The 24,761-nt window shown below is 67.0% G+C and overlaps 3 protein-coding genes across 17 annotated transcripts in view; 2 read left to right on the forward strand and 1 right to left on the reverse strand.

Moving 5' to 3' along the window:
* MYO18A (myosin XVIIIA) overlaps positions 1–4,713 on the forward strand; it is a 31,487-nt gene extending 26,774 nt beyond the window's left edge. For 13 of the 14 annotated variants that reach the window (XM_072026088.1, XM_072026084.1, XM_072026086.1 and 10 more), the window contains 3 exons: positions 941–1,063; positions 1,952–3,148; positions 4,001–4,209. In XM_072026088.1, the coding sequence (XP_071882189.1) occupies positions 941–1,063; positions 1,952–3,140 (1,312 nt within the window). In that variant the 3' untranslated portion in view covers positions 3,141–3,148; positions 4,001–4,209. Of the gene's footprint in view, positions 1–940; positions 1,064–1,951; positions 3,149–4,000 lie in introns of all 14 variants that reach the window. The other variant, XM_072026094.1, reaches the window with a different exon arrangement.
* Positions 4,714–5,264: 551 nt separating this feature from the next.
* PIPOX (pipecolic acid and sarcosine oxidase) lies at positions 5,265–8,024 on the reverse strand. Its single transcript, XM_027472177.3, has 8 exons — positions 7,856–8,024; positions 7,258–7,406; positions 6,844–7,045; positions 6,571–6,753; positions 6,349–6,501; positions 6,118–6,276; positions 5,924–5,999; positions 5,265–5,844 (listed from the first exon to the last, which is right to left on the reverse strand). The coding sequence occupies exons 1-8, from the start codon at positions 7,997–7,999 to the stop codon at positions 5,714–5,716; spliced, it is 1,197 nt and encodes a 398-aa protein (XP_027327978.3). The 5' UTR covers positions 8,000–8,024; the 3' UTR covers positions 5,265–5,713.
* Positions 8,025–11,089: 3,065 nt separating this feature from the next.
* Positions 11,090–24,761, forward strand: SEZ6 (seizure related 6 homolog). 2 transcript variants are annotated; one of them, XM_072026136.1, is made up of 17 exons: positions 11,090–11,218; positions 18,327–18,890; positions 18,962–19,095; positions 19,739–19,931; positions 20,220–20,405; positions 20,493–20,661; positions 21,100–21,266; positions 21,349–21,543; positions 21,806–21,944; positions 22,033–22,229; positions 22,310–22,504; positions 22,591–22,782; positions 22,884–23,081; positions 23,168–23,206; positions 23,315–23,435; positions 23,522–23,624; positions 24,101–24,761. In XM_072026136.1, exons 1-17 carry the CDS (start codon positions 11,155–11,157, stop codon positions 24,170–24,172), a joined length of 2,928 nt encoding a protein of 975 aa, XP_071882237.1. In that variant the 5' UTR covers positions 11,090–11,154; the 3' UTR covers positions 24,173–24,761. The 2 variants fall into 2 exon arrangements, with proteins under 2 accessions (XP_071882237.1, XP_038021893.2); XM_038165965.2 differs by having other exon boundaries at positions 24,117–24,760.

The raw sequence follows: 24,761 nt of genomic DNA on the forward strand, positions 1-24,761 counted from the left end.
TGCTGGTCCCCGGGCAGGGACTGAGCCCAAAGCCGTGTGGATAAAGCACCCGTTTAGGATGAAATTATCCATCCCCGTGCTGGCCAGCAGCAGGGAGCCCGGCAGGGTCGGGGGGGGACACGAGGCTTCGATTTCCTCCCGGGCGCCGCGATAACCCTAATGAAAGCAGTGAGCGGTTGGGTATTAGCGGAGATTTATGCAGGGATGCTTTTAACGCGGAGCAATGGATTTTTGCGACGCGCCCGGCACCTTCTTTCCAAAGGCAATCAATATGGTTATGAACGGCCATTATAAATTAGATGTTTTAAGCCAGATAGGGCTTTTTTTATGCCTGGGTGTAAATCAGGGGTTCTCCGTCACGGCGGGGCCGTAAATCTGCCCGCCGCGCTCGTGCGCCCGCCTTGCCGGAGTCATTTCAGCTCTGCCTGCTAAACTCCTGTTTACCCAGAGACATCAACGTGCCTCTTCCCCGCTGTAATTCTGCGCCTGACGGCGGCCTATAAAACGAACCCACTTATTTCCTCCCCGGCCCCGTGCTCTCGGCAAGCCCGAAATCCACCCCCCCAGGTTTCTGGAGCCGTGCCCCGCGTGGTTCCTCTCGCTCCCCCTGCGCCTCGTCGGTATTTTTCCAGCCACGTCGCTGTGCGCAGCCAGGGCTCTCCTGCTGCTGCAGCGAGAAGCGCCGCGTGCCTGGGGCAGCCGGCACGCTTGTGCCGAGCCCCCTCCTGCCCAGCATCCTTGCATCTTCCTGGGGGGGCTTTTTGGGGGTCTTGGGGGGGGTCGTGGCACGGCTGTGCCTCGGGGAGCCTGAAGCATGCGGGTTTGTGCCCCCGAGATGGAGCAGGATGGGTGCCAGGAGGTGGCCACGCCGGGTGCACGGTGGCACCTCCCTGGCACCCGGTGCCCCCCCGCTCACCGTGGGGCTTTCTCCCTCTGCCAGCGACGGAGACTCGGACGTGGACTCGGAGCTGGAGGACCGCGTGGATGGGGTCAAGTCGTGGCTGTCCAAGAACAAAGGCTCCTCCAAAGCGCTCTCGGATGACGGCAGCCTGAAGAGCAGCAGGTGGGTGCAGGTCGGGGGGTCAGCGTGCAGGAGAGGACGGGGATGGCCAACGAGGGGCCGGGGCGAGGGATGGGCATCACCCATGGGTGCTGCATGATGCTCGTGTGGTTTTCTGGGGCAAACGCTGGTGAGAGGCTCAGTCTCTGCTGGGGACACAGGTGCCCAGGTGCTGGCATGTCCTCAGCTCCCCACATCCTTTTTGGGGACCTCCCTGGTCCCCCAGCATCCCAGCCACAGCCCCCTCCCCTGCCTCCCTGCTCAGGTACCTGTGGTGGGCTCCTGCCCCCACAACCCCTTCCCATCCTCCCCTTTTCCACAGCTCCTCCATCTCACACCCGTCCCTGGCTCATCAGCCAGCCTCACGCCCCCCAGCTGTCCCCGAGGGGGGACACGTGGCCCTGCTCACGTCCCCCTGCTGCGGCGGTCAGGGCCGATCCCCGGGGAGCGCGCTCGCCTGATGAGTGCAGATTGCTTTCATCCAAACCCAATTTCCTGGCAGGGCTTCGGGAGTCCCGGGGGGCTCCCCCCCTCCTTCTGCTGAGCAGGGGGGAAAGATCTGAGCCAGTTTTTCTTAATTGGTTTAATTTATTCAGCGGTGCAGATGTAAAACATTTTGTTATTGGAGATAATTCCACCTTTTTCTGAAGTCAGGAATCAAACGCGGCGGCTCCAGGTAGCTGACAATGAAATAAATTGAACGCAGCACTTTAAAGGGGAATCAAAGTGACGGGCTAGAACAATACCCTAATTTGCATGGCGTTTTCCATGAAGCTGTTTTCCGCTGACGCAAATTATTTAGCCTGCCTCGCCGCACGCTGCTTCCCCCCCCCAAGCTCACCTCCTTTCTCTCTTCCCTCCCCGGCGCGCGCCCGCTGCCCCCCTGCCCAGATCGGCCCCCGCGGACGGCCCGGAGGCCGAGGAGCGGCCGGTGTCGGTGGCGAGCAGCCTGAGCTATAGGAAACGGCCCAGCCTCAAGGACTCCATAGGTGGCCGCGGGGACGAGCAGACCCTTTTCAGCGCGCTGAGCGAGCGGCCCGAGTCCCCCGAGCGCGCTGCCCGCAGGGTGGCCCGCGGCGCCGAGCACGAGGACCGGGCGGCCGTCATCGCCCGCGCCTTTGCCGACGCCAGCGGCCGGGCTCGGCAAGGGCTGGGCAAGCGGTGGTCCCTCTCGGCTAACACCGAGGGTGACAAAGCCTCCGTCGCTTCCGCCCCGGTGAGCCGGGCATCCTCGGCCTCCTGGCGCGGGCCGGAGGATGGGGACGAAGGGGACGAGGGCTGCTCGGTGCTGAGCTTCGCCCTCTCCAGCCCCGGCAGCCTGCGGAGCCGCCGCAGTGGGGTGGATGGACGCCCCGAATCGCGGCTTTCCCTCGCACGCAGCCGCCTGGATGAGGCGGACGAGGTGTCCCGGGGGCAGCCGCCGTTGGGGCGCAGCTTCTCCGTGCCCCCCCGGCCCCGCAGCGCCGCCTCCGAGGATGGGCCCCCCGGGGATGCCCGCCCGGTGGGGCACCGCTCCTACCTCGACCCCGACCTGGAGGCTGCCATCCAGGAGGTGCTGAGCTATCGCTCGCCGCGGGCCGGGGGCTTTTCCAGCCCCGAGGCCGACTCGGGGGATGACGGCCGCAGCGTGCGCAGCGTGAAAAGCGCGGCCCCCCTGGGCGCCGCCGACCGAAACCCCGGCAGCCTCCGCCGCTCCGCATCCACCCTCGAAGTGTCCCGGTCGTCCCGGCACGCCAGCCGGCACCGGAGCAGCTCTTCCTCAGAGTCCTCCTCCTCCTCGGAGGAAGAGGAGGAGAAGAAGAAGAAGAGCTCCAAGAAGCGCGCCAAGAAGTCCAAGAAGAAATCCAAGAAGAAGAAGAAGAAGGCGTCCTCCGAATCGGGCTCCTCCTCTGATTCCTCCTCCGATTCCTCCTCCGGCTCCTACCGGAGCACGTCCAGCGTCAAGAAGGGCCCGCGGGCGGCGGGGGGGGGAGGCGAGGAGCCAGCACGCCCCAGCCGGGGCAAAAAGGAGGAGAAGCAGCGCAAGAAGCAGGTGGACAGCCTGATGATGAAGTACCTGTACCGCCCCGAGAGCGACTGAGGCAGGAGGTGGGAGCGGGGTGTGCAGTGCAGCATGAACCTCCCCGTGTGCCACTAACCGCTCGCCCTAACCCTCGCCCGGCCCCGGATGGTTCTGGGGACCCCCCCGAAGCAGCATCCCTGCTGGGACCCTCCTCGTGTTCAGCCGACACACCGGGATGACGCCGGGGAGCCCTAAATCCCCTGCCGGCTCCCCGCCGGCACCGTGGGGAGTTCTCCAGGAAATTTGGGGTGGGCAGGTGGGGGCCGCAGCCCTCCCCGTGGTACCCGGGTACTAACACGCACCTGCTGCAGTGTGTGGACGTGGGGGGGACGCGGGTGAGTGGCTGGGGTGGGCGGCTGTGCCTTGGGTGTGTGGGGGTCCTCAGGGGCCGTATCCTGCACCCTATCCACCCCGGAGCATGGGGGTGCAATTGATTTCGTCCTGGGGTGCTGCACCCCAGAGGGAAGGGTGCCGGGGGCTCACCACCCAGCCCAGCAGCAAGTTTTGAGCGGGTTCAATCCTTTCCTACGGCTCGGACAGGAGAAGGGCTGGAGGAGGAGGACAGAAAGCCTTCAGAAAGTTGTTGGATCGCTGCCCAAGGCTGTCACCCTGCCCGGGGCTGTCCCCAAGGGCTGGGGGCACAGCTCCAGAGTCAGCGGGTGCAGCCCAGCACCTCTTTGAGCCCAAACCCGGTGTTTTTAGGACGTGGGGTTGTGCACGTGGGGTCCCAACAACTGGGCACACAGAGCGAGCAGGCGATGGCAGTGCCCAAATCTCTCAGAAATAACAAAAAAAATAGACCAAGGCAGCCCCGTTGCAGGGGGCGGTGGTCTGGCAGCTGCCCCGTCCCCCCCTAACCCCTTTTTTCTCCCCCCCAGCCCCACGGGCTGCCGGAGATCCTTCACCTACGACCGATGGGACGAGGACCTGGACGCCACGGAAGGTGCTGAGCGCTCGTCCCGCAGCCCCACCAGCGACGGCGAGACGGAGAGCCGGGCCGCCGAGACCCCCGCGTAGCCCCCACCGCCCTTCCCCTCATGGCCCCGAAATACTGGGCCCCACGGGCTCCTCGGGGCCCCCCCGGGCAGCCGGTATTTCTGTTTTTTTTTTTTGCACGGTGAGGGGGGAGGACACAGACAGGGGGGGTCCCGGCTCTCTCCACGGGGGGAGCAGCCCGGCCGGCTCGCTGGCTGCAGCCCCCGTGCCCCCCTCCCTCTGTCCCCGGCGGCTCCGTGCCCCTCGGTCTCTTCCTCAGTGCCTGCTGTCTCCTTATTTTGTAACTTAAAATCCCCCCACCCAAAAAAAACACCTCCAGCAGCCCCCCCCCCGGGCACTCCCCGTGCTCCCCATCCCCGTTTAGTTGAGCCAAAGACGTCTCCGGCCGGGCCCCCGGGAGCAGCCGCCCCGCAGCCGGGAAGGGGACGTGGGGACGGGGTCCCGTGCGCCCCCCTCCCCCCCAGGGCTGTGTGTGTCCCCCCCACCCTCACCGGCCCCCCCACTCCACCTCTTTTGGTTTGCACTAGCCCAGCTGTGCGTCCTTTCTCAGCCCCTTCCTTTCTGTATGAAAATAAACGTCATTTCTGGCTGGTGATGCCGCCTCCTGCCTGCCCTGTGTCCTGGGGGGTCACCCCTTTTTTTTGGGGGGGGGGTGAGGATGGGTTTGTGGGGTGCAGCGGGACACCTCCTGCTCGGGGTGCACGGATGGGATGAGCCCAGCGCCTTCCCTGAGCCCACCCCACCCACGGGTGCTGGGGAAGGAGAGGTGGGAGACGGCCCCCGCAGGGTGCCGGGTGCCGACTCGTTTATCAATCTTCATAAATATGCAGATGAGCGGCGGAGATGGGAGCCCTCCGCCTGCCGCTGTTAATTATTTAACGAGGAGGAGACGGCGATGTGCGCCGCTGGCCGCCTGCGCTGGGCTTCGGCACAGGCACCCACCGGGTGCTGCCCCCCAAAATCCCCCACCCCAGGAGCTCCCTGCACCCTGGGGACCCCTGGGGACCCCTGGCACCCTTGGGACCCCCCCAGACCATCCCGTTCTGCCCCCCCCCAGCATCTCTTCGAAACAAATGGGCCGAGCTCGGCGCTCGCTGCTGTTACAGCCACGCTGCGCTAATGCGCTTTCATTAAGTGGGAGCGATCTAATGATAATAAAATGGCACATTTAACATTAAAACATTTAACTTGACTCCTAAGTGAGTGTGTCTCGCCGCGCTCTTCCAGCTCCGTCAGGCTGACAAAGCTCCCGGGGAACGGGCGCTTGGCAGAGCTGGGCTGGCACGCATGGCATGGGGGGTGCAGGGAGGCAGGGACCGGGATATAGGGACACGGGGGTGTAGGACACCAGGATATAGGGACACTGGGGTGCAGGGCACCAGGATTTAGGGTCACTGGGATGCAGAGGACCAGAAAGCTGGGGTGTGGGGCTGCTGGAACAGAGGGGTGCCAGGTGCTGGGGTGCTGGTCAGTGGGGCATGGGGATGTGGGGATGCAGGGTATTGGGATTCCAGGCTTTGAGGATGCCGGGATGCAGGGAGCTGGAGGTGGTGGCATTTTGGGGTGCAGGGATACGCACAGCAGGGCACAAGCACCTACAGCGCAGCCCGGAGCGCACCGGGGAAGCGGCTGATGGCAAAGGGGGCCGTGCTGTGGGACGGCTCCTCGCCCAGGCTCAGCTCGCACAGCAGCTTCCCCACCACCGGTGCCAGTTTGAACCCATGGCCTGCGGGGAGGAGAAGTTGGGGGGGACGTGGCCGTGCCCAGGGTGCCACTGGGGGGGGGGCCGGGTGCCCCTCACCTACCCGAGAAGCCGGCCCCGATGACAATGTTGCTGTGCTTGGGGTGCCGGTCCAGGATGAAGTCTCCATCTGGGGTGTTCTGTGGGGTCACAGGGTGAGCAAGCGGGGCTGGGGGCTGCACCCCACGGGCACAGGGAGGGCACCGGGGGCGTTTCTTGGCCCCGTGGCCGGGGACAGAGGGGGCAGCGAGGTCTCACCGTGTACATGCAGGTCTCCAGCACCGCCGGCTGCGGCTCCAGCCCGGGCAGGTAGCTGCTGATGAAGCTGCTCAGGAGGGCGACGTCGGGGTGGGGAGCACCCGGGGGGGCCCGGTCCCGATCCTCGGGGTCAACGGGGCTGCCGTGGTGGTAGCACACCTGGGGACAGCCGCTCAGTGGGGACAAACAGGGGGGGAAAACGCGGTGCCCCCACCACCGTGCCCCGCTCACCTTGACCAGCCCGGGGTACTCGAGGGCAGGCAGCCCGTAGATGCCGTGGGGAGCCTCGGGCAGCCCCAAAGCCATGAAGCAGGGGGTGGCCGTGCCTGCGCTGTAGCTGCCGGGCTCCTTCTCCCTCCAGTAGCACACGTTGATGCGCAGGGGCTGCGGGGGGGGGACACCGGGTCAGCCGTGCCCACGGCCACACCGCCCCGCGGTGCCACCAACCCTCACCTGCAGCGGCAGGCGGAGGCCCAACGGTGCCAGCACGGCACTGGTCCAGGCTCCGGCCGCGATGATGAGCCGGGGGGCTCGGTACACCCCGCCGGTGGTGGTGACGGTGAGCACAGCACCGGGCTGGATGCTCAGCACCTTCTCCCCGTCGCGCAGCGTGCCCCCGTGCCGGCGAAACACCTCCTGGGTGCGGGCAGCAGGAGGTGGCTGCGGGGATGGAGATGGGGACACCCACCCTTGTCCCCCGTCCCCGTCCCCCGCGGTGGCACCCACCTGCACTGCCCGCAGCGCCCGGTCTGCCCGGAGCACCCCGCCGCTGCCGTCCCACAGGGTCACGTCCCCGGCACGGGGCCGGAGGCCGGGGAAGCGCCGTGCCAGCGCCGCGGCGTCGAGTGTGTCACCGGGCCCCGTGCCGCGCCGGCAGCCCTCCAGCTCTGGGTCACCCGCCGGCCCCAGCACCACCAGCCCCGTCCGCCTGCGTCCCCACCACCACGGTGACATTGGGGACAACGGATGGCACCGTTAGCCGCCTATTTCCTTAACAGCTCCTCCTTTAGGGAGCCCCAGAAATTAGCCGGAGCCGCGGGCTGCCTCCCCGCACAGTGCTGGACCCCTCGCCACCCCCAGCCCGGTTCCCCAGGGAGGGGACAGCGCCCGGTGTGGGGGCTCTGTCCTCGTCCCCGTCACCTGTAGAGGCTGGTGCCGGCCTCAGCCTCCAGCCTCTGCCAGAGGAGGAAGCTGTCGGGCATCATGCGGGCGTAGTGCGCCTGCGGGTAGGCGCTGCGGGTGATGCGGCTCTGCCCGTGCGAGCTGCCCCGAGAGTGGGGCAGGACAAACTGTGGGGCACGGGGACATCGGGGTGACCACGGCTGCAGGGTGTCCCCGAGCCCCAGCAGGTAGCGGGGTGCGCAGCCCACCCTGATGGACACTGCTCTGAGAAACAGTGGGGCTGGGGGGTGGCACTGGGGACACGGGGGGACTGGAACTGGGGATTTGGGGGTGCTGGTATTGGGGACATTGGGGGGTCTGGCACTGGGGATATGGGCGTCTTGGTACTGGGGACACTGGGGGCCTGTTGCTGGGAACACTGGGGGACTGTTACTGGGGACACAGGGGTCCTGGTACTGGGAATATGGGGGTCCTGGCACTGGGGACACTGGGGTCGTGCCACCAGCACACCCTGGCTCTGTGCCATGCGCACGGCATGGGGCCAGGCACAGTGCAGCCAGGTCCCTGTCCCCATGCGGTGGGGTTGGGGACACGGCGGGGTTGGGGACGCCGGTACCTGCTCCAGCAGGAGTGTGTCCCGGTGCCGCTGCGCCAGGTGGTAGGCGGCGAAGGAGCCCTGGATGCCAGCCCCGATGACGATGGCATCATAGGACGCCTGCTGGGGCTGGCTCAGGGCAGCCATGTCCGTCCTCGTCCCCATCCCCTGTCCCTGTCCCCGTTCCCCTCGAGCTGCCAGGAGCCGAGCCAAGGGGAGGGCCGGGGCAGAGTCCGGCCGGGTGGAGCTGGCAGCAGAGCCTTGGCCACCCTCCAGCCTGCAGCGGGAGCACGTGGGGACACGCTGGGGACAGCTCCTGCCTCTCCCCATCCTCAGAGCCCCCCCCGATTCCCCACCAACACCACAGCCCCTGCTCCCCGTGCCACCCCTACACCACTGCCACCCTGCTGCCACCCGCTGGCACCGCGGGGACCCGTCACCCCCTGCCCGACCTGCACCCAAGGGTGCTGCTGGGTGCCCTGGAGGCAGCCAGGAGACATCGGAGCGAGTGGGCAGCATAAACACGATGGAAAATTATTTTCCCTAAATCCCCCACTCCTACCCCACTGTTTTGTGGCTGCTCTCAGGACAAGGGGCTGGCCATAACCCGGCCGCGCACCGAGGGGCCATTTGTGTGCAGATTGCAGCCCGTGCCGTTTGTTTCAGGGGAAACATTTTTTTTTCCTCCGGAGCAATTTATTATATCCATAAACTACTGGGTTGCCATCTCCGTTTTTTTTTTTTTCTCCCCCTCTGCCAGCAGATAGCCGTGATTTAGGGCCCGCCGGGCGGTGGGTGCACGGCCAGGCACCCGCATCGCCCCGCTGCCCGCGGTGCGTTTTGCAAGCGTGCAGATTTGGGGTGCGATTTGGGATGCGGGGACACACGGGGGGGACACCACAGGGGGGATAATTCAGGCAGGGGCTGCGCTGAGCCCCCCCAGCTTGTGCTCCCTGCCTGCTAACTCGGGGAAGTAATTTACTCGGGCTCCTGTGGTATAACAGGCATTATTTACCAGCGAGCTGTCATTATTAGGAGATGTTAAACGCCGTTATCCATTTTGCTGCCCGCCCGCTCACCTCTGGTGAGCACACGGCGGGCTCGGCACCAGGCGGGTGCCCGGGGGCTGCGCGCAGCGCGGGGCCCCATTACGGCGGCGCCGCCGCCCCCTCGCCTTTGATGCTGCGAATAAATTCACCAATTTCCCAGGGTTTCAGCTCGCTTTTCCGCTGGCGCCCAGCCTTTGAACAGCCCGTACCTGCTTCTGCTTTTCGCCGGGAACATGAAGAATAATTAATTATCCATGAAATGTTAAATGGCAAAAACGAACTCCTCTCCCACTAACGGCGCCGTAATGGATCGCGCTGGAAAAGCCCGGGGAGGCCACCACGGCCGTGGGGACAGCCGGGGACACCCGCCAGGGCACGCACCCCAAAGCAGCCACATCTTCCCGTGCTTTTGGGGACCCCCCCCTGCACCTCCAGCCCCGCATCGGTGGCAGCAGGACGTGGCTGGAGGGGGTAGAGCCCTTCCCATGCCCTGCCACCGGCCTCTTGACCTGGGTTTAACGTAACCACAGGCGATGCTCACGGCAGCAAGAAATCAGCTCCCCAAAGGAGCCGGTGCAGGTCAGGAGAGCGGTGCCGGGCCGCGGGGTAAGAATGAAATATTCCCTGCCGAAACTGCCTGGATCGGGGCTGGAGGGATTGGGAATGAGGAGGTGCAACCAGAGCCTGGTGGGGCTCGGCACTGGCTTGCTGCACCCACTGCGCGCACTGCGCCCACTGCACGCTGGAGTTTCCCCAGGGCCACCAGCACCCACGCAACGCTCCCTGCTGGGCTGTGCCACCCTCAGCACCCAGCCCTACAAAATCCCTAGAGAAATTCCCCGAGGAGCTCCAGGAGCTGAGGCGTGCGGGGTTCGGGCTGCTCTCGCCCTCCTTTGCCTCTCCCCGTCCCGTGCCACCCGCGCCGCCCCGAAGGCTCCGAAGGCATCCGCGCGGCGCTTGTTTGCTTTGTCTCAAAATCCACAGCCGTTTAAGGCAGCCCCTCATTAGCAGTCCAGGTGCGTGCCGGGGGAAGCGTCGGGCGGATTAAAATTTGTTTGAATATCGGCACGTCAGAAACTTCAGTTTGGCCTCAAAACGCCCGTCTCCCCAGCCCTGCCGGGGTTCGGTGCGTGGCAGGTGTGCCAGATCCCTGCACGGCACCGCCGAGGGACCCCCCCCACACCGAACCAGGCCGTGGGTCCCCGTGGCAGGGCCAGGCTCCCCCCCGGTGCCGGGGGTGGGATTGAAGCCCCCCCCCGGGATGCCCCAAGAGCCGCGTTTGCCCCCAGCCCCATCTTTTTGGGGCTGCGGGGGCTGCGCATGGCGCGGCGTCACCAAGGCGAAGCCATCTGGGCTTTCACGGAGACGTGGGGGGTGGGGGGTGGGGGGGTTATTAAACAAAGAGCCCTTTTTTTTTTTTTCTCTTTTCTCTCCTTTTTTTTTTATTATTATTTTTAACACAACGCAGGAGCCGTCCAGCAGCCAGCACCGAGCAGCTCTGCGCTGGTGCCAACGCCATCTGCCTGCTGCAAGGATGGCTTCCCCCCCACACTGCCAAGCCCCCCGGGGGCCGTGCTGCTGATGGGGGGGGGGGGGGGGGCTGCAGCCCGAGGGAGGGGTCCTGGGGGGGGCAGAATTCGGCCCCTGGATGGGGGGCAAGGAATGAAACGGGGGTGGGAGGGATGGGGAGGATGGTGCCCAGCTGTGCGAGCTGCCATCGCCCCCAGGTTTTGCTGCTTGGGCGTGATGAGCCCGGCCCTAATTGGGGCTATTTAGGGGTGGGGGAGGAAGGGGGGGGGTGTGCAAGGTTGGGATGGGGTGGGGGTCCTTGGGGGGGGGGGGGGGGGAAAAGAAAAAAAAAAAAACACAAAAAAACAGAGGATGCGATGCGCAGCTCTGCCTTTCCCCCTCTCCATCCACAGCCCTCAATAGCTCCACCCCACCAACATGGGGGTGTGGGGGGGGGCACTGGGCTTTATTATTCTATTTTTTTTTTTTTTTTGGGGGGGGGGGTGCCCCCCTCCCCCAGCCTCCCTCTCCCAGCATCACGGCGCTGGGCGGGGAGGAGGAGGCGGTGGTGGCGAAGGGAAGGGGGGGGGGGGGCGCAGGGAGGAGCCCCCCCTTTCGCAGCCCGCAGGATTGGCGGGCGCCGCACTCGGGGCGTTGGGAGGGGAGGGGATGGGTGGTGGTGATGGAGGGGGGGGGGAGGTTCCCGTTGCCCCCCCCCCCGCCCGCAGCGCGGAGCTGTCCGCGGTGCTGCCGCCGCCGGCCATGGGCGCGCTGCTGCTGCTGCTGCCGCCGCTGCTCGCCGCGCTGCTCCGCGCCCCCGCGCACGGTAAGAGACCCCCCCCCCCCATTTAACATTTTACCACCCCCCCCCTTTCATTTTACGACCCCCCCGTACCCATTCTGCACCCCCCCGTGCCGGTGGCCCCGCTCCAAACTTTGCCAACTTGAGCCCCCCCCTCCCCATCTCCTCTCCAGCCTCCCCCTCTATGCGCACCCCCCCACACCAAACGGTAATCTTGTGTCCCCCCCCCCTTCCCCAAAAAAATATCCCCCGGTGGGGCTTTGCAGCCTGCAACGCCGCCCCCGGTGGGCTCCGGTGGCACCCCCCCTTTTACCGGGGTGTGAAATATGGGGGGGGTACACGGAGCACGGTTTGGCACCGCCCGGGGGGGACCCGCTTCTCGCAGCCCCCCCCCGCCCTACGGGCAGGCTACGCCCCATTGGGGTCTGCTCCCTCCGTGCAGACCCCGCTGTGGGGCTGGGGGATGATGTGGGGGGGGTGTTGGTGGGGGGGGCTTTTTGGTTGCTGCATCGCTTGGGGTGACCCCGAGGTGCGGGGAGGGCGGTGGGGAAGGGCAGGGGGTGGCTTTTCCCAGGGGGGGGACCACCACCTGCATCCCCCCCCCCACCTCACCAGCCCTAAAACCCCCCATGGGTGCGGGCACCTTCACCACCATGCAGCTCACCAGCCCCCCACCCCAAAAAAATAAAAAATAGGGGAGCTGGAAAGCTTTGGGGTGCCCTGATCCGGCACGGCGCAAGCGATGGGGGTCTGGTGAGGGGGTCTGTCCCCAAGGGGGGGGGGGTCTGTCCCTGTTGGGGGGCACATCCCCATGGGGTGCAGGCTGCGTGGAGGAGCCAGCCGCAGGGAGCAGCCGTGCGGGGAGTTACATAAACTCCCATCTGGCCGCCGAGCCCAGCCGGGAAGGACGCCGTGGCCCCGTGCCCGCTGCTATTCCCGGCTCGCCAAACCACCCCAAAGCTGCTGGCCTGGCCCCATTCCTCAGGGGAATGTATGGGGACCCCCCCGTGGGGTGAAAATTGGGGTGAGGCTGCGGGGAGCCCTGTCCTGCTGGGGGGGGGCGGTGGGGATGCAGGGGGGTCGCGTCCCTGGTTCTGTTTGGGGTTGGTTCTGTCCTAGGAGAGGGGGCCCTGGGTAGGGCAGGATTTCCCCGGAGGGAGGCTGGTGCTTGCCGTGTCAGTTTAATGATTTCTAATGAGCAATTACCTCCAGTCAGTCCCCTAATTTCTGAATATCAATAAAGTTAATTAAACTCCGCATGTGTATTTCCCCGAGCCGTAGAGGTAGGGATGCCCTGGGAGGTGCTGAGCTCTTCCCGGGGCTGGGAGCGGCGAGGTCCCATCCGCCCTGTGCCCCCCTTCGATGTGGTGTTGGGGCTGGGGGCTGCCTGTGGGGTCAGCCCCCCCCAAAAAATCCCCGTTAGATGGGGGTCCCAGCCTGGCACTGACTTTTGTGGCACTGCCACGCTCGGTGTGGCCTTGGCTCGGCCTCGGGGCCGGTGCGTGGTGGGGACGTGGCACGGGGACAGGAGGCACGGGGATGGGGGCTTGGGGCCCTCAGCCAGGCCGGGGGATTGGAGATGCTCTCAGGTGGTGGTGAGGAAGGGTCTGACCCTGTCCCCCTCCTGCCAGCCCCCCTGTGCTGTCCCCTCCTGGGGGCAGCTCTGGCTCCCCCCTCCCCAGTGCCCACCGGGGCAGCTCCGTGGCGCTGCCGCAGCGAGCGGCTGCGGTACCAGGGCACGGCTCCATCCCACCTTCCCCGCAGCACCCGAGCTCTGAAACCTGCTCAGCCTGGATTTTGGAGGCTTTTTTGCCACGCTGAAGGGTCCAGCTTGTGAGGAGGGGTCCTAGGAGCACAGGCGGGCGGCGTGGATCGAGGCTGGGGGGCGCAGGGCCTGGCGGTGCCCCCCGGTTCTGCTGCTCCATCCATCCTCAGCAAGGCACACCCGGTAGCAACGCGTTTTGGGGACCTGTGTGCGTGCCTGCCGGGGGGGGTCTTTGTGCCCCCCCTCGGAGGGGCTTTGCGTGCGAGGAGGCGGCCGGGGAAGGAAGCGAGCGAGCATCTGCTTCGGTAATTAACCGAGCGCGCTCTCCTCCCCTGCGTGCCTTGGAGGAGTGCATCGCCGCCACGCCGCCGAGCTGCCAGGCCGGGATTATCTGGATAATGCTCTTAAGCGGGGCTGGGGTGCCCCACGGGGACGGCGAGCGTGGCTGGGCCAGCGGCAACCCCTCAATTGGAAACTCACCGGGGATGGAGCCGGCGCTGGGCACTGCACTGGGCACGGCGCTGCCGCAGGGTGCCAGGAGGCTGTGCGCTGCGAAGGGCACGGCAAGGGCATGGGGACACCCTCTTCGGATGTTTTGGGGACCCCCCAGGCTGGCACGGGGCTCGCCGGGGCCGTCGGGTGCTGTGCGGTGCCTGGGGTGGGCTGGGGGCTTCGGGGGGGCGCAGGCGGCTGCCCCCGGGGAGGTGGATGAAGTTGTGTCTCCGGTGGATCCGGCAGGAGAGGATAATTTAGCTTCCAATCAATTCTTTAAATGCGCACAATTGAAAGATTGCCTCTGAAAGCTGCCTATAACCAGGGAGGTAATGGATTCTCTCCAGTAACAGGCGGCGGCGGCGGCTCGGGAGCGCCAGGATCCCTTCCTCGTGCCGGGGTTCTGCTCCCCAGAGGGCTCCTGGAGGGGGGCCGGGGGTGTCCCCAAGCTCCCCGCTGGGACCCGGCCCCGTGCTCCCCGCGGTGGCGGTGACCGTGGCGCGGCGTCCTGGTGCTGGGGACGCGTCGGGCCCTCTCAGCCCGCTCGCCGTGCCGCTGGGGGTTATTACGGATATAATTTAAATGCAGTAACGAGCTGCTCTGAAGGGATCAAATATTAATCAGCCGCGCGAGCGCCGCTGTGACCCTGTGAAAATGGAGAGAGGTGCTTGAAATGCCAGATCAGCCGGCGCCGTGCGGGGGCTGTCCCCAAATGGGGGGGGGCTCTGGCTGTCCCCAGCCGCTGTGGTCCCCTGGGGGTGGCCGTGGCATCAGCCCTCGGTGGCTTCCAGCCCGAGCTGGGTGGCTCTGCTGTTAGTGTAGGCCCTACACAAACAGAGCGGTGATGGGGCACCGGGAAGGGTGGGGGGCTCTATGTTACAGGGGGATGCTTCTGAGGGGTTGGTGGGGGGGATAGGGGGAGGTTTGGCACCCCCAGAAGCGTCCCTGTGGTGCTGGGGCTGGGTTTTGGCTGCGGGGAGGCTGTCGGGGTCGAGCAGCCGAACGGGGAGCCCCAGGAGCGGGTTCCATGTGCTGAGCGCCGCCGCCTTTCGGTTCTGATCGCTGGCAGCAGGAGCAGGGCTGGGAGCTGGGGGGGGAGGACACAAAAACTGGAGCAAAAACGTCACCCGTGCACAGCACCGAGGCTGCCCCGTGCAGCCCCGAGCTCAGCCTGGCACCCCAGGGGATGGGGCTGGCACCCCAGGGTGGCACGGGGGAGGCTGTGACAGGGATTTTGGCACACGGCTGCGGGGTCGGGGGGGGGGCTGCTCCGGGCTCTGTGCGCACGGGGAGGGGGGAAACGCCGCCACGAGGCTGGCTGGCTCCGCCGGCGTGCGTGGCGACAGCGATCAGGTCCGAAATAGCAGCAGACGTGCAATTTATCATCGCTGCTGCTCATGGAAATCGCCGTACAAATGCATTAGCGCCGCGGGGAGCGCGGGGAAGTGGGGGCGCGGGGACCGGGGGCGCAGGGAGCGAGGGCGGCACGGAGAGGATGGGGGCACCACGACCCAGGGCACCCATCTCCCTGGGGTCTCAACGCATCAGCGGCCTAAATTTGGGGTCACCAAGAAGGAAGGGGCCAGGCTGGGCCCCCCCCGGAGCCCCCAGGCTGGGTGCTGGGTGCCGTGGGCTCGGTGGCGGCGCGTGCCGGCGGCGCGGTTGGATGTCAGCGGGCGGCTCGGCCGCGATGCTCCGGGGAACCGACTGCGGCGACATGTGACATGTGTCAGCGGGTAAATGACTGTTCAATTCAAGGAGAATCGCAAAACATACAAGGTCAAACGCTTCCCTGCGAGCGCCACCATGAATATTAAAGCCGGGCTGTGCCGCCAGCTGCCGGGGCTGGAAGCCGCGCTCGCCCACGGTGTCCCCGGGGGCTGCCCCCTCGTGTGTCCCCTGCTGCTGCACCGGGTTCTGTCGCTGCTTGTCACCTCCCTGGAGAGGGGACAGCAGCCCTGGTTTGGCAGTGGAGGCGCCAGGGTGGTGCCCACCTGCACCCACGTGCCGTCTGCGTGTGCCCACCCACCCCTATCCGTGCTCGTGTGCCACCCACCTGCATCCTGGTGCTGCCTGCGCCCACCCACGGGTGCCCATCCCTGCCTGCTCCTGGGCACCCAGGAGGGCGTCCCAGTCCCTGTGCCACGTCTCCATCTCTGGGGACACCGAGGCAGGTGGCACAGATCGGGAGCTGCCATCACTCAGGCACGTCCCCGCGGCTCGAGATGCTCAGTCCGGTGGCACCGCACGTGCCCGTGGTGGCTGGGGACCGCAGGAGGGTGTCTGGGGACTGGGGGAGGCTGTCTGGGGACTGCGGGGTGCCGAGCGTGGCGCCGGCTGCCTGACAGCTCATTCATCACAGCTGCCAGCCCTGGCCACGGGGGCAAAGCCAGATTGGTTTTAAATTGGAAAATAAACCTCGGCTCCTACACGTCCACGGCCCCTGCCCTCGCTCCGGGCGGCGATCCCGGCTCCCTGCACCGATCCTGCGCCCCGGCTGGGCGCCAGCACCCCCAGGATGGGGAAACTGAGGCAGGGCGCAGGGCCGGTGCCGGGGGCAGCCGAGCATCTGTCCCATCCCGGCTGCTTTGCCGGGCGCTGTGTTATTGCTTTATTCGCCGGCCGTATCGATCGGCGCTCCCCGGGCGGCTGCGTGCCTGCTTATTTATTTATTTGCGACACCAGCCGCGATTGATTTCTGCCGGGGGGGGCGGCCGCCCGCCGCAGACGGATTAGTCTCCAGCATCTCTCCGGCTCGTGGCCGCCGTTAATAGACTCCCGCCCGGCAAAGCCGATGTGACGGATTAGGACCCCGGCCTGGCCGCAGCCACGTGCTCCGCATGCCAAGAGGGCACCCAAAGGGATGGAACGGCCCCTTTGGAAGGGTCTCGCCCCCCCCGACAGCACCAGGCCCCAGGGTGGTGGGTGCTGGTTAGCAGAGGTCCCTTTGTCACCAGCACCTGGCCACCTCGGGGACCCAGAAGGGATGGAGCCGTGGCACGGTCACTGGAGATAAGCGGCTTAGAGACGTCTGCGGAGGTGGAGGTTGTAATCCCTGCGGTGCCTGAGGGGCACGGTGGTGGCATCTGGGCTCGCTCTGGTTTTCTGCGGTGCCCCCCAGCACCCGGTGTCCTCCGAGGGTCAGGAGCATCCCCTGGTGCCCAGAGCATCCTCTGGCACCTGGAGCATCCTTGTGGTACCCTAGTGGCACCCAAAACATCCTCGTGGCACCATGAGCATCCCGTGTCACCCAGAACACCATGGTGTTATGGCCCCAGACACGTGCCACCGTGCCCCCAGCACCCTGAGCAGGTGACAGGCTGTGGGCAGGGGGTGTGAGGGGTTTGGGGGGGGGATGTCTGTGCCCCAGCGCCCCCGTTTGCTGCGTGGGACAGCTCACGAGCAGCACGGGACCAGGCCCGGGGTGCCGATCTGCTATAAAAGCCTAAAAGGGATTTTTGGCGCCCTTCAATATAAACTCATTAACTTTTATGTTCTAATAAATGGATCCTATTAGAAAATAATTCTGGCGGTGCCGGGGGGCAGCTTAACCTCGCGGAGGCGTTGTGGCTGGGCGCTCACCCCCCTGGGCAGCCAGGGGGACACGCGGGGACAGGGTGACGTGGTGCTGGGGACAGCTGCAGCACCCAGCGGCTCCCCCCACGCTGCTCTCCGAAGCTAATGTCTCTTAATAGTCCCTTAAAAGTGGCAGTCGCAGAGTAATTAATCTTTGCGGGGCCCTGCCCTGCTACGGCTCAGTCTAATTACCCGGTAATTGGCAGTATCGTGTCATCAGCGCCGGTGCGCGGCGAGATGTGCCCATGCGCCCTGCTCCGTGCCACGTCGGGGTGCTGAGCGTCACTGTCACCCCCCCCCCGGCACCACTGCACGGCCACGATGGGGGCTGAGCCCCCCCACCCCCAGGACCCCCACGGTGGCTCGTTAGGGCTGATGAGGTCCTGTTCTCGTTTGGGTTAATTGGGGTGTTCGCAGAGCTGGGTGTTGATGTAAAGGGGGCTGGGAGGTGGCACTGGGGGGGTCCTCAGGGCTGTGTGGGGCAGCAGGGAGGGGGCCGGGTTTGGCATATTTTGGGGTGCTGGTGGGCACGGTCCCAGCTTTGGGGCTACGGTGACGACCCCATGGCAGCCACCTGCACGTCTGCACCATGGGGATGGGGGTCCTGGGGGGGGTCCCTGCCACGGAGAGGACAAGCTGAGGCCAGGGCTGTCCCCAGCAGGGCTGATTTCGGAGGCCAGAAGGGCAACCCTTAACGTGCAGCGTGACCCAGCTGTGCGTTAATTAGCCAAGCCCTAATTGCCCATGCTGCCCTGGTGAAGAGCACGCTGGGGTGAGGTGCGGCGGAGCCCTGCTGCGCGCGGTTGATGCGCTCGCTCGCTGCCCTGGCTCAGGCCTTGCTCACCCAGGAGCGCGTCTGGAGAAAGCGATCGGCTTTATCGACAGCCCTCGGTCCCCCTGACACCGCTCTCCTCCCCGTGGCACGGCACCGCTGTGCTGGGAGCGTGGCCAAAAAGTGCGGGTGGCACCGCAGCAGCACCGCGTGCGGCATCAGTGCGCAGTGAGAGGCTCGCGCTTGGGGTGGCACCGCGGTGAGGTGTGGGTTTGTGGGGCAGTACGGGTTTGTGGGGCAGCATTAATCCATGGTGCAGCATCAGTTCGTGGGGCAACATCAGTTTTTGGGGCAGTTTTGGTCCCTGGTGCAGCATCAATCCGTGGTGCAGCATTAATCCAAGGCGCATCGTTGGTCTGTGGCGCAGCATCGGTCCACGGTGTAGCATCAGCCCGTGGTGTATCATCGTTCCACGGTGCATCGCCAGCCCGTGGCGCACCACATTCCCACCTTCTCTCCTCCCCCAGGCTTCAATGGGCTGCAGGGGAAGGCCGGGGAGAGCTCGGAGGCCGAGGGGGACCCCACGGCGCTGCCCACGCCGGCCGAGCGGGAGGCCGAGGCGCGCTTCGTCAGCACGGCGCCCACCCTGAAGCTGCTCAACCACCACCCGCTGCTGGAGGACCTGCTGCACGAGGCCTTCCTGAAGAAGGATTACCTGGCCCAGGCGCCCTTCCCGCCCGCCCTTCCCGGCCCCATACTGCCTGCTGATGCCCTACGGCCGGCCCCTGGCCCCCCAGCCCCCCGCTCCCCTCCTCGTGCCCCCGCCTTGCCCCGTGCCGCCTTCCCCACCGCCCCCCTGACCACGCCAGCCGAGCGCCCGGGGCCGTGGGGGGAGCCCTGGGGGGTCACGCTGGGCGCAGACCCCTCGCCCTCACCCACTGCGGGGTCAGGATCGAGCCCCGCAGCCCCCAGCAAGGTGCCCACCACCCCCGGCACGTCCCCGGGGGGCACCGGAGTGTCCGGGGACGAGGAGGGGACCACCACCACCTCCACCATCACCACCACCACTGTCACCACGCTGCAGGGGCCAGGTGAGCGCCGGGAGGGAGATTGGGGGGGTCAGGGCGACACGGGGCTGATGCGGGGGTCTCCTTGTCACCAGCCCTGTGCAACCGGACGCTGGCGGGCCCCGAGGGCTGGCTGGTGTCCCCAGAGCCGGCCGGTGCCCCGTATGACAGCAGCCTGGACTGCACCTACACCATCTCCGTCTACCCTGGCTATGGCGTGGAGATCAAGGTGAGCTGCGGGTGGCACAGGGCGTGAGTCCCTGTCTCCACGCGTGGCCCTACAGGGCGCAGAGAGCCCTGTCCCTGTCCTTGTCCCCATCCCTGTGCCACTGTCCCAGGAGAAACAGCTCAGGGCATCTCCCACCCTCGGGCTCCAGAGCAGAGACGTGGGTGCACGGGGCTGGCGCGATGCCCCGTGGCTGTCGGCTGCCACGGCTGGCACCTGTTGACGAAGAAGCAATCTAGGATTTAATTAACGACGGCATCGACCCAATCTGACATCGCCAAAAGCCTCCTGCAAGCAGCAGGCAGCAGCGCGGGGTTGCTGCTCCGCGCTCAGCCCCCAGCTCGCCGAGCCGCGCTCGCCGGCGCCGCCGTTCATCACCGCGCAGCGCTGCTTAATTAACATCATTAACAGCAAATTGCTCCGGAGTGCTGGAGCACACGCCTGGCTGCCGCGGGCCCGGCCGTGCCGCAGGGCTCTGGCTGGGCTCTTGCTGCTCCACGTGCCACGGGGAGATTTACGGCGGCGCTAACCGTGTTTGAAAGGCGCTGCCCCACGCGGACAAGCTCCGGCGCGCTATCGACCGTGGGAGATCCCGCTGCCAGGGAGCGCGGTGACACCCCCTTCGTGTCATTCCCCCCCCCCCAAGGTGCACAACATCAGCCTGGCCGAGGGCGAGACGCTGACGGTGGAGAGCGCGGCGGGGCTGGAGCCCGCGGTGCTGGCCAACGAGTCCTTCCTGCTGCGGGGCCAGGTCATCCGCAGCCCCGCCAACCTGCTCACCCTGCGCTTCCAGAGCCCCCAGCCCGCCAGCCCCGGCTCCTACCGCTTCCACTACCAAGGTACGGGGCGCTGCCGGGACTGCTGACACCCCGCGGGGTGCTACCTGTCCCCGTGGGGTGCCCCCGTTGGTGTGGCACCAATTTGCAGCACGGCGACCCGTGCCGCCGCCGGGTTAAGCAGGTACGCTAACGGAGAGATAATTAGCACGAGAAATTACGCCCTCATTGAGCACCATCAGCAACATCACCGATGTGCAAGGGGCTGGGGCTGAGGGCTGGGTGCGGGATCCCCATGTTGGTGTCCGGAGGGGGTCTGTCCTGCCCTGTAACACCACCACCCGCCCCCAGCCTACCTGCTGAGCTGCCCCTTCCCATCGCGGCCCGCTTTCGGCGACGTCTCGGTCAGCAGCCTGCACCCCGGCGGGGACGCCCGGTTCCGCTGCGCCGCGGGCTACCAGCTGCAGGGCGCCCGCCTGCTCACCTGCCGCAACGCTACCCGGCCCTTCTGGAGCACCCGCGAGCCCCAATGCATGGGTGAGCCCCGGTGCATGGCTGAGCCCCGCACGGGGACGCGGCCGGTGCCACCCAAGCACCCGTTGACCACCCCTGCCCGTCCCGCAGCGGCGTGCGGCGGGGCTATCCGTAACGCCACGGTGGGACGCGTGGTCTCCCCCGGCTTCCCCGGGAACTACAGCAACAACCTGACCTGCCACTGGCTGCTGGAGGCGCCCGCCGGCCACCGCCTGCACCTCCACTTCGAGAAGGTCTCTCTGGCCGAGGATGATGACAGGTTTGGGTCAGCACGGGGTGGGAGAGGGGGAGAGGGGGCACCTCGGGACAGCCCCTCGCCATGAGAGGGGATGGGAGGGGTTGGCCTTGCTGATGGAGGGGTGATGTTGGCCGTGCTCAAGGACAGGGGGGTGGCAGTGCTCAAGGACGGGTGCTGTTGGCCATACCCAACGATGGGTGTCCTTGGCCATATTCAAAGGTATCGTTGGCCATACCAGGGGTGGGGACCATTGGGCACACTCAAGGCTGGGTGCCATTGGCCATGATCAGGGATGGGTGCTGTTGGCCACGTCCTAGGGTCAGTGCCGTTGGCCATATCCAAGGATGGGCACCGTTGGCCATGTCCTAGGGTCAGTATCATTGGCCATGTCCAAGGATGGGCACCGTTGGCCATGCCCAAGGTCGGGTGCAGCGCCCTGACCCTCCCGCACCTCACCAGGCTCATCATCCGCAACGGGAACAACATGGAGGCACCTCCGGTGTATGACTCCTACGAGGTGGAGTACCTGCCCATCGAGGGGCTGCTCAGCACCGGCCGCCACTTCTTCGTGGAGCTCACCACCGACAGCAGCGGGGCCGCCGCGGGCATGGCGCTGCGCTACGAGGGTACGGGGTGGGGGTCCCGGGGAGGAGGAGGCACCTGGGCAACCCCCCAGGACCCCATAGACCTCTGCACGTGTGCCCGCAGCCTTCGAGCAGGGGCACTGCTACGAGCCCTTCGTCAAGTACGGGAACTTCACGGCCAGCGACCCCCGGTACCCGGTGGGCACCACGGTGGAGTTCAGCTGTGACCCTGGCTACACGCTGGAGCAGGGCTCCACCATCATCGAGTGCGTCGACCCCAGCGACCCGCAGTGGAACGAGACGGAGCCGGCGTGCCGCGGTGGGCACCGGGGACGGGGGGACGGGGGGCTGTGGGTGCTGGACCCGGGGGGGACAAAGCTGGGGGTGCAACGGGTGCTGGAGATGGGGATGGGTCACCACGGGTGGTGGAGCCACCGCGGCACGGCGCGTGCTGGAGGTGAGTGCCACGATGCTGGGTGCTAGATTTGGGGTGCCAAAGCGGGTGCTGGAGCTCGGGGGGCCACAGTGGGTGCTGTGGTGAGTGCCCCCACAGTGGTGCCGAGCCCGGCGTGCGCCCGCAGCGGTGTGCAGCGGGGAGCTGACGGACGCAGCCGGCGTGGTGCTGTCACCCAACTGGCCGGAGGCATACGGCAAGGGCCAGGACTGCATCTGGGGGCTGCACGTGGAGGAGGACAAGCGCGTCATGCTGGACGTCCGCGTGTGAGTGCGGGGGGCTCCGCGGCACGGGGATGAGTCCAGGATGGTTGTGGTGGAGGGGGGACACCCACGCCCCCCCGTGTCCCCCCAGGCTGCGGCTGGGTGCCGGGGACGTGCTCACCTTCTACGACGGGGACGACCTGACGGCGCGCATCCTGGGCCAGTACACGGGCGCCCGCGGCCGCTTCAAGCTCTTCGCCTCCAGCGCCGATGTCACCATCCAGTTCCAGTCCGACCCCGGTGCCGGTGTCTTCGCCTACCGGCAGGGCTTCGTCATCCACTTCTCCGGTGCGCCCCGCGGCGGGGAGAGGTGTGGGTGTCCTCCTCTACCCCGTCCCCGTCCCCTTCTCACCCCGCTGTCCCCGCAGAGGTGCCCCGCAACGACACGTGCCCCGAGCTGCCCGACATCGCCAACGGCTGGAAGACGGCCTCGCAGCCTGAGCTGCTGCACGGCACCGTCGTCACCTTCCACTGCTACCCCGGCTTCGAGCTGGCCGGCACCGACCTCCTCATGTGCCACTGGGACCTGACGTGGAGCGGCGACCTCCCCTCCTGCGAGCGGGGTGAGCGGGGACACGCGCCCCCCGTGTCCCCTCCTCGCCACCCCATCCCTCTCCCACCCTCACCTCCCCGTCCTTTCCGCCCGCAGTCACCACCTGCCGGGACCCTGGGGACGCCGAGCACAGCCGCAGGGTGGTCTCCAGCCCCAAATTCCCGGTGGGGGCCACCGTGCGCTTCGTCTGCGACAAGGGCTACGTGCTGGCGGGCGCCGGGCTCCTCACCTGCCACGACCGCGCCTCGGGGGGCCCCAAATGGAGCGACCGCCTGCCCAAGTGCATCCGTGAGTCGGGGGGCGCACCCACCCCGGGGGGCCGGTGTGCACCCAAAGGGGGGGGGTTTGGACGAGCGGGTGGTGACGTGGCCGTGCCCTTGCCCTCGCAGCGGAGGCGTACGAGCCCTGCCACAACCCCGGCGTGCCCGCGGGCGGGCGGCAGAGCCCCGAGCGGCGGCTGTACCCGGCGGGGGCCACGCTGCGCTTCTCCTGCGCCTCCGGCCGGGCGCTGCTGGGCGAGGGCAGCCTGCGCTGCCTGCCCGGCCACCCCTCGCGCTGGAGCGGCTCCCCCCCCATCTGCAAAGCGGGTGAGCGGACCCCCACCCCCTACCCCAACACCCCCGAGGACCCCCCCCAAAAAACTTCTCCCCATTGACACCAGCTCCTTTTTCAGCCTCCTACGATGAGTTTTACAGCAACCGCAACCTGGATGGTAAGGGGAAGCGGGGGCTTGCTGGGGCACCCATGGGTGCTAGGGTGCGGTGCCCCCCCCATGTTGAGCTCCCCCCTTTCCTCCTCTTCTCCCCCCCCCCGGGGGCAGCCGTGGCCAAGGCTGTGCCGTCGGGGCCGGCGCTGGAGGGCACCAACGTGGCCATCGCCGTCTTCCTGCCCGTGCTGGTGGTGGCCCTGCTCATCGCAGGCGTTTACCTCTACTTCTCCAAGTGAGTGCCCACCGGGGGGGTCCCCACAACCCATGCAAGCCCCCCCCCATACTCCCAGCCCCTCCATTGTCCCCGTCTCCCCGTAGGCTCCAGGGGAAGCCGGCCCTACAGCTGCCCCTCTCCGGCTCGCACCCCTACGACCACATCACCGTGGAGTCGGCGTTCGACAACCCCACCTACGAGACCGGAGTAAGAACCAGCCCCCCCGCCCCAATATCCAGGGGGTCTGCGCCCCCCAACCCCGGGACCATGGATAAGGGGGGATCGTGCGCCCCGGGGACCCCCAGGAGTGTCCCCAAGGGGTGCGCGCAGGGGGCGTGCGGCCGGGAGTCTGTGCACCCCCCTGGGGAATGAGTAGGGTGGGATAGGGGGGGCTCGGGGAGGGGTATGGGGTGGGTGGGCATCCCCTGGGGCATTATAGGGTGGGATGTGGGTCTTAGGGGGTGTGTGTGTGGGGGGGATTTTCAGCCCCAGGGGCATGTATGGGATGGGATTTATGTCTCAGGGACCCTGTAGGGGTGGGATGTGATGTGCCCAGGACTGGGCTCTGTAGGACAAGCTGCCCATGGGATGTGCCCCCCCACCCCGGGACCATATAGGGTGGGAGACGTTTCCCCCCCACCCCGGGCACCCCGCAGCACCAGGGGGTGTCCAACCCCTCGCAGTCTGTTTCCTTTGCAGGAGACGAGGGAATACGAGGTGTCCATCTAGCCCGGGGTGCCGCAGCCCCCTCCTGAGCCCCCCCTCCCTGTGCCTGCTGCCCCCCCCCCCCCATAACCCCCCTTATGGGGCCAGGCACACCTCCCGCAAGGAGCCCCCCCAGCGGGAGCCCCCCCCCCCCAACCTCCCCACCACCCCAACCCCTCCGAGACCCCCGTGGGGTCTCCCCCAGCCCCCCCTGACCCTCCTAATGGGGGTGGGCAGGGGGTGCTGGGCCCCCCCCCAATTTCCCCAGTGATGGAGGACGCCCCCCAAATGGGGCAGGGGGGGGCGCGAGGCTGTGGGGAGCCCCTAGGGATGGGCAGGGGTCCCCGGGGGGCAGCCTGAAGGTGCTGGGGGGGGTGTGGGGGGGGCAGCCAGCAAGGTAATGGGGTGTCCTAAAGGGGGGGGACACAAGGGGGGGCTCAGGGTGCCCCCACCCCATCCCAACCCCATCCCCCTCCTGACCCCGGTGCCCCCAGCATGCTGCCCCCCCCCCCTCCTCCTGGTGTCCCCCCCCCTCTGCTTGCTTCACCCTCCTGGGGGATGGGGGGCACCCATGGGGGTGTCCCCGTGTCCCCCCCCCCAAAAAAAAAAAACAACCCAAACCGCACGTCCTGGCGTCCT

The sequence above is a fragment of the Anas platyrhynchos genome, chromosome 20 (assembly GCF_047663525.1).
Source record: "Anas platyrhynchos isolate ZD024472 breed Pekin duck chromosome 20, IASCAAS_PekinDuck_T2T, whole genome shotgun sequence".
In the NCBI taxonomy this organism is placed as follows: Eukaryota; Metazoa; Chordata; class Aves; order Anseriformes; family Anatidae; genus Anas; species Anas platyrhynchos.